At 42.7% G+C, this 7,784-nt stretch overlaps 1 protein-coding gene across 12 annotated transcripts in view; it reads right to left on the bottom strand.

Moving 5' to 3' along the window:
* Positions 1-6,178, bottom strand: part of TMEM245 (transmembrane protein 245) — a 757,127-nt gene extending 750,949 nt beyond the window's left edge. For 8 of the 12 annotated variants that reach the window (XR_011855834.1, XR_011855837.1, XR_011855832.1 and 5 more), the window contains exon 1: positions 5,468-6,178. Coding sequence is in view for 3 of the 12 variants with exons in the window: in XM_072152982.1 (XP_072009083.1) it covers positions 5,468-6,157 (690 nt within the window). In the remaining 9 variants the exon portion in view is untranslated. The remainder of the gene's footprint in view (positions 1-5,467) is intronic. The other 4 variants (XR_011855835.1, XR_011855833.1, XM_072152981.1 and 1 more) reach the window with 2 other exon arrangements.
* Positions 6,179-7,784: the final 1,606 nt, after the last annotated feature.

Raw genomic sequence — 7,784 nt, forward strand, 5'->3', positions numbered from 1 at the left:
TCTATTGAATCCCACAAAAAATGCAATTAAAAGTGATCAACAAAACATATGTACTCCAGAATGATTCTGTTGCAAAGTACAACATGCCCCGCAAAAAAACAAGCCATTAACCAGCTCTGTAGCCAAGAAAGTAAAAATATTATGTCACTTTGAAGACGGGGAAAAAAAAATCTATAATTTTTGCATTGTCATATTAGGGTCTTATTTGGCAAATTTAGTAAAACATAAGTAAAAATATCCAATTCTGCTATGCCCGCAATCGTATCGACCCATACAATAAAGATAACATGATTATTAGGCTATGCGTTGAACACAAAAAAAAAAATGCAGAACAGAATTGATGTTTTTCTACTCCTGATCTCAAAAAAAGTTCCTAAATTTTAAACAATAGGGGATACCAACCCCAAAATGGTAACCATGGCAAAAGAATCTCATCCAGCAAAAAAAAAAAAAAATTCCATCACATAATGAAAAAGCGAAAAAGGGGCTAATGAGGATACTAAAATCCTGGCAGCTGCAGGTCCCTCCTACCCTCCTGCGCCTCGCTGTGCACCCATAAAACAAGTAACGGAAACACGTGGGGGGTCTTTGTACTCGGGAGAAATTGCTTAACAAATTGTATGGTGGGTTTTCTCTTTTTCTCCTATGTAAATTTTAGGGCTAAATGAACGTATAACCTACAAAATTTGACCATTCAAAATTTTACCTCCATTTTGATTCAATTACTATGAAGATCTCAAGGGGTTAACAATCTTCCTAAAAGCTGTTTCTGACTTTGTGGGGTGCAGATTTGAAAATGGGTTGATTATGTAGGGTGGTTTTAAGATAAATATTTAAAATTTCATTCAAAACAGTATTTATCCCCAAAATAGCAAATTCTGAAAATACGGAAAATCTATATTTTATTTTTTAAGCCGCGTGACATCAAAATAAATTATCCAGACAATTCAAAAATTATGAAAATGTAAAGTAGACATATGTGAAATGTTATTCAGCAATTTATTTAGGTGGTAAATCTATCTGCCTGAAAACGCAATGATTTCAAATTTCGAAATGGCTACTTATTCAAAAAATTGATTTTTTCTTTTTTTTTGTAAATAAACAACATGTGGGGGAAAAAAATCAAATCCCAGAATTGTTTTAATAAGTAACAGAGTTCAAAAGTTATAACCATATAAAGAGACATAGCGTATATACTCACGTATAAGCCGACCCGAGTATAAGCAGAGACCCCTAATTTTACCACCAAAAACTGGGAAAACCTATTGACTCGAGTATAAGGCGAAGGTGGGAAATGCATTGGTGCCAGCCCCCAGCAGCATCCAGCCGGTCGGCCCCCAGCAGCATCCAGTCGGACGCCCCCCCACCAAGCACTTAAAATAAAAACGTATACACTCACCCTCCGATGTCGGCGTGTCCCGTCTTCTTTCTTCTCCGCGGCTCCTCTTCTTTCTTCTCTCATGGACGTAGCCATGTTTTCTTCCAGCAGGCGCATCTATGACGCGGCCACTGCTGACGTCATAGTATGCGCGGCCAGGAAGAAAACATGGCCGTGTCCATGAGAGAAGAAGAGGAGCCGCGAAGAAGAAAGAAGACAGGATGCCCTGACATCGGGGAGCCGTGCCGACATCGGAGGGTATATAAGTTTATTTTTTTAAGTGTTTTTTAAGTGGGTTTTTTGTTATAGACTCATGTATAAGCCGAGGGGACGTTTTTCAGCACATTTTACTGTGCTGAAAAACTTGGCTTATACACGAGTATATATACGGTATATCAGAATAAAAATTGGGGGGGGGGGGCCGAGCTTGGCCGCAGCAGTGATAGACGCGTAGTAGAGAGCTCCATGCTGCCATTTCAGCTCGGGACCTGTTACGGGCACCAGACTCAAAATGGGCAAGTCGGACAAATCCAAGACCACAGAGACCCCTGGACCCTGGAAAGGGCAGCGGCAACCGACAGATATAGAAAAATACCTGAGGAAAAAGCTAACCTTTCCGGCACGAGCACCCAAGATGGTGCCCGGAACATTGTAACGCCACAAGGCTGAATCTGAAGTAAAGAGTGCCGGCGGTTTCTCCGACACAGGAGCTGAAGGTACCCAGGTACCAGCCTCAAGGGGATTTATTAAAAAGATAATTTTTCAAGCCCTAAGTCCGATTCCCCAAGACCTGCCAGAAATCAAAAAGGACATTAAGCACATGGGGCATAGATTGGAGCAAGTTGAGAACCTGCAAACAGAAATGCTCCACTTTGATTCAAAAGTGAAAAACACTTAATATACATTATGAGCTTATTAATGACGCTTTATTACGCGCTGAAGATCAAGAAAATCGCAGCCGCAGGAATAATGTACGAATAAGGGGGCTGCAAGAATCTGTCACCCACGAGTCATTGCAAGATACAGCAGGCGCCATGTTTGCATCATTGCTGGGCCCAGAACGTGCGCAAGCACTGAGAATCGAGAGGATTCACAGGGCGCTGCGGGCCAAACCGAAACCTGGAGAACCCCCCAGGGACATTATATGTGGCTTCCAAAGCTATACAGATGCAGCAGTAGTATTGAAAGCAAGCAGAGAGCAAGGAGACTTCCAATATGACAGGTCAACAATTCTCTTTTTCCAAGACCTAGCTCCAGCCACATTGGCTAAACGAAGGCACTTGAAACCTCTATTGGATGCCCTAAGAGCAGCAAACATACCTTTTTGCTGGATGTTCACATTTGGTCTATCGATAACGAAGAATGGAAGAAATATCATAATACGTACATAACACCAACAGATTTATCATCATCCTGGCCTTTGCTAGGGATCACACAGATGGACATACCATCATGGCTTCCATACGCCCAAAACATCCAGCTACCATCAGTTCCTGAGTCATCTCTCTGGACGATGGTGGGGAAGAAGAGCAACGCTATGCTGCAGAAGTTTGCCAAGAAAGCTCCCACATGAATAAGGACTGACCAGTTAAGGTGGTGAGAGATATGAAAATCTTTATTCTAGTTAACAGGTCTGAGATACGAACTTCTTAGAGTCTGCAATTAAGTTATCTGCCTGTTTTGTATTTATGTTGATTTTTATTGTGCCCAAAAAGTGTGTAGGTAATAACTACATGTCACAGTAAGGGGCTTGTTCAGAGATGTAAAAAAAAAAAATTATTATATATATATTTTCCGAGGTGGAACATTTTGTTCTATGTACAAGCCAAAGATGTTGATTGGTTCTCCCCCCCAATTAGAGGAAGCTGATATGAGATCCAACCCTTTGTTGTTGGTTAATTTAAATGCTTTTAAGGAAATATTGAAATGGTACGCACACTATCTCCCAAAAACACTCCTCCTAGCACAAGTTTGTACATTTTTTTTACACCCAGTTGTAAGGCACTCCCTACCAAACATACTCACTCGTTCACTCTCTTTCTTCAACCGGCGAACTTATTATACCTATGGTCAAACTGAATATATACCAAGAAATAGAGGGAGGCAATAGCAGGCAATATGGGTTCGGATCTATTACATGATGGCGGATCTCACATAATGTAAGGGGGCACTCCACAAAAACAAGCAATTAAGCTGCCTAAAAGGCGGAAAGCTAGCATAATTCTATTACAATAGACACACTTCAGAAAGTCCAATACACCGCACATGGGCACCAGAGATTAAGTGGTGGCTCCATAGTACATATAACAAAGCGGCTAGAGGAGTCCGTATAGGTATAGCTAAGAATACAGCCTTCACCTTCCGGGCTGAAGTAACAGACTCTGAAGGCCGTTTCTTATTTGTTAAAGGTACAATTGGTAACACATTACTGACAATCGTAAATTTTTACGCCCTGAATGCCGGGCAACATAAGTGGATTGCCCAAACCCTTAATTCATTACAAATGTTTGCTGAAGGCATAGTAATAGCAGGAGGGGATCTGAATAAAGCCATGAAACAGCAACTAGACACCACAAGCAATAGACCTTTACCAAACAAAAAGTTAACAAAAGTATTTAAAGCCCTTGAAAACGTACAACTAGTGGATATATGGAGAACATTGCACCCGTCAAGTAAAGGTTACACTTACTACTCAGCACCCCACACTTATCACAGACTGGATTATCTTTTTCTTTCCTCTGCACACAGCTCAATGGTAATCAACGCGGATATAGACCCAATGGTACTGTCTGACCATCCACCTATTATTTGGGCATCCCTGCTCTCTCCAGCTTCACATCTCTCACACGGTAATAGTATCCTTTCTGTTTGCATCTGTATTCATTGTGGACACTCCTGTAATTGTTATATCATTATCAGATTACTACTACACACGTGGGTGTCCCTTCTTGTTGATCATTTTGCTTTACCAATTGTTGCCGTGTTTGTATGTGTATGTAATACTTTCATACCTGTGTTCCTGGTACTATACAATTGACTCTTTAATGCTGGGGAGAATTTTTGTCATGTCACCCTCTTGTGTAGGGTTTTTTAATTGTTTTTAAGACTCACATGTATTCCAATAAAATTTGATATATTTTTTCACCCATATACATCTGCCTTTCTGTTTCCTCTGTTCATACTTTACACTACCCACAGCTCCTTACACCAAAGTATGAAAAATGTATTAGCGCCAGAAGATGGCAAAATCTAAAAAAAAAAAAAAAATTTGTACAGGTGGCTTTAATTTTTGAAAACCTATACAAATTTGGTATCCCTGTCATCGTACCGACCCAAAGAATAAAGTGTGCGAAGTGGGGTGTACGAAATACGTAAAATCCAAGTCCACAAGAAAACGCCTCAAATGCGTTTTTTTTTTACCAATTTCACTGCATTTGGTAATTTTTTCTCGCTTCCCAGTACACGGCATGGAATATTAAATACATCATTTTGAAGTGTAATTTGGTACACAGTAAACAAGCCATCACACGGCTCTGTACATGGAAAAATAAAAGTTAGATTTTTGAAGGTGGGGAGTGAAAAATGAAAATGCAAAAACGAAAAAGGGCTGTGACGGGAAGGGGTTAAATCATTAAAAGGCTTCCTACTGACTTGTAGCATTCAAAATATTTAAGCTTCATGGCAAGGCACTTACAAAAAACTCTAACTATCCCATTGTATAAACACATTCATGAACGTGACAGCTCCCTACAATTTTACTTCAAGAGACAGAAAAACGAGAGCAAAGCAAACCCCCCCCTCCCCCCCCCCCCCATGAATCGTCCAAAACACCAGTGTGGAACGCACCCTGAAAGTCCTGTGACATCCCCAAGGGTGCGTTTACAATGCCTCTAAGCATATCATTGAGCAAATCTGTTGTTACACTCCATTCCTGGTTTGGACATAAACTGCATCTGAAAAAACTGTAGGTGTCAATGCATCTCAACATCCCATGATCATGCAGATGATTTATTCAAACTAGTGCGTTAGTAGAATCATATCCCTCTTCCCAGGAAGAATGCAAACAGTGGAATATGTGACCATCCTCACCCATTGTGTGCTGAAGCAATCCAGGGCGCTGCAGATCAGGAGGCACAAGTGAGTCACAACTTCCCGCACACCGAGGTAGCTTGCGGCCAAGTATAGTAGGTACAAGACGGGGGCACCTGCCAACAACGGTATCAACACCCGCAGTTTGCAGGAAATGAATTCACCCAAGGCCTCCAGGCTGTGATTGATGAAGCTGACAGGCAGAAGCAGAGTGGCTAGTACAATAGGTGATCCCTGATCCTGGAGGCGGCACAGCCAGCGGCGGCATACTCCTGTTAGCGAGTGCTTAAACGGGTGAAGAAACGTGCCACACAGAGCTGCCCACAGCAGCGGCCGCAGAAAGGCCTCCAGGATAAAGTAAACGAGCACAGCAGCCCCGCAACAGCCGGCCGCGAAAAGCAGTGCCCCGGTGTTGTAGAAAGCCTGTTTGATGTTCCTATCAAAGCGGAGCGGCAGCCCCGAGGTCAGCTGAAGTAAGGTGGGCGGACTACAGGAGGATGGCAGACTACCGGAGGATGGCTGCCTGGCGGTTTCAGGAAGGGCCGTACTGCTTCGCTCGGTAATGGTTCCAGGCCGGGAGTAGTCCGAAGTGCTGGAAGAGCGCCGATAGTCTTGATAAGACTCCTCATTTTCAGCCATGTCTAAGGGCGTCCACTGTCCAGCTGTTACTGCGTGCGTACCTCCCACCATGTGCAAGAGCCCGCCCCAACCGCTGTCACTCACCTCAAGGCGCCTGGCAACCCAGCTGCACATTAGTATAGCCTGCAGTATGTCATGGCAAATATCATACAAAATGTCACAAAATAGATAAAGGCCAATGAAAGTACCACACGTCAGAAAATCATACCATTTGAACCAAGAGAAGGGACGTGTTATAGGTACTGATGCACAAACACAATGGTGATAACAATGAAAAAATCTTTATTTCCATAAATACAGATGTACACCAAATGTGTAAGCCAAAACAGTAAAAGCAATTAAAAAGCACAGTGAAGTGCTGAGTCTCAATATAGCAGCAAAAAAGGTATAATGTGCAAAGACAATGAGCACTTGTTGCTATAAGCAACCCTGTAAATCTAATGCTGAAGGAATAAGCTAGAGAGGTTGCTAACCCAACTACCCTGTATGGCCCGGCGAGACCAGTGCATGACTTGTAAAAATAAGAACTACATGTAATACATAGATATGAGTCAAGCACAGGACAATGCACCAAAATACAAGCAAAGTAATGTAATGAAAAGATATCACCGGGTTTTGGGTAGATGGGGCTGGCTCCCCACGCGTTCCGCCACCGAGCCTGGTGGCTTCCTCAGGGGTATGTGGCTCTTAGCCTGGTGTAGCCCTTTTATGCAGAAAGAAATTATGGGTGATTGTTCACTCACCTGATGGGCGCTGATGCTAGACGAGGTGAGCGTCTGGGAGTGGAGTCTGCGCATGCGCCCGCCGCTCGGTCACATGACCGGCCCAATCCTCCAGCCTCCAACTTGGGCGGGCCATGTGACGTCGCGGCCAAGCGCACGCCCAGCTGATGTAATGGCTAATGACAAGAGAGAGCAAGACTACGGGACTGAGTCAGGTAAGTTAGATAGGATGCAGTAGGGGTTGCATGGAACCACTACGGGGCAATTTGAGAGAGGTAGGGGCATGGGGAAGACTGGTAATAGTCCAAAGCATTATGTCACATATTTAGGTCAATATAATCAACTGACTGGTGATGACTATTGGTAAAGGAATGAATGTTCATAAGAAAAGAGGTACTCTCAAAAAAGGTATTGCCGGCAATCGGGTATCTTTGTTGTTCAATAACGCTGTGTTCTTCTTCTGATTTGGACCGTGCTGGTTCTCATATTATGTTGAGGGTGGATCGGGGTTATTTGGCTGTGCTAAGTGCAGACATACGTGAAACTGATAGTGTTTCATCTTGAAAACCATGCTGTTGGTGCAGCTAGTGATAGCTGGGTGCCGTGCATCCTTTGATATATTCTGACTGGTGACTTGAGGGCGGTGCATACTGCATAGGTGACCGATTGTGAAGACCTAAAACACACATGAAAAAGAAAAAGAAAAGAATGATAATGTGCACAAAATTAAAAGTCTCAAAAAGTGAAAAGGTATATGTATAAAAATTAGTGGCTGCAGTTGTACCAAATGAGTGGACTTAGCAGTGAATCCAGAAGGTGCTTGTGTATGTGTACGAAAAAAATATATAACCCAATGTGTAAGATGTGGATATATGGAAATAATATGTTGTATGGTCATGCACGGATTTTTAGGGGTTGAGTCGTCTGCCCGACATAGATTTTGGGACATGGACATT

Source organism: Engystomops pustulosus, chromosome 5 (assembly GCF_040894005.1).
Source record: "Engystomops pustulosus chromosome 5, aEngPut4.maternal, whole genome shotgun sequence".
In the NCBI taxonomy this organism is placed as follows: domain Eukaryota; kingdom Metazoa; phylum Chordata; class Amphibia; order Anura; family Leptodactylidae; genus Engystomops; species Engystomops pustulosus.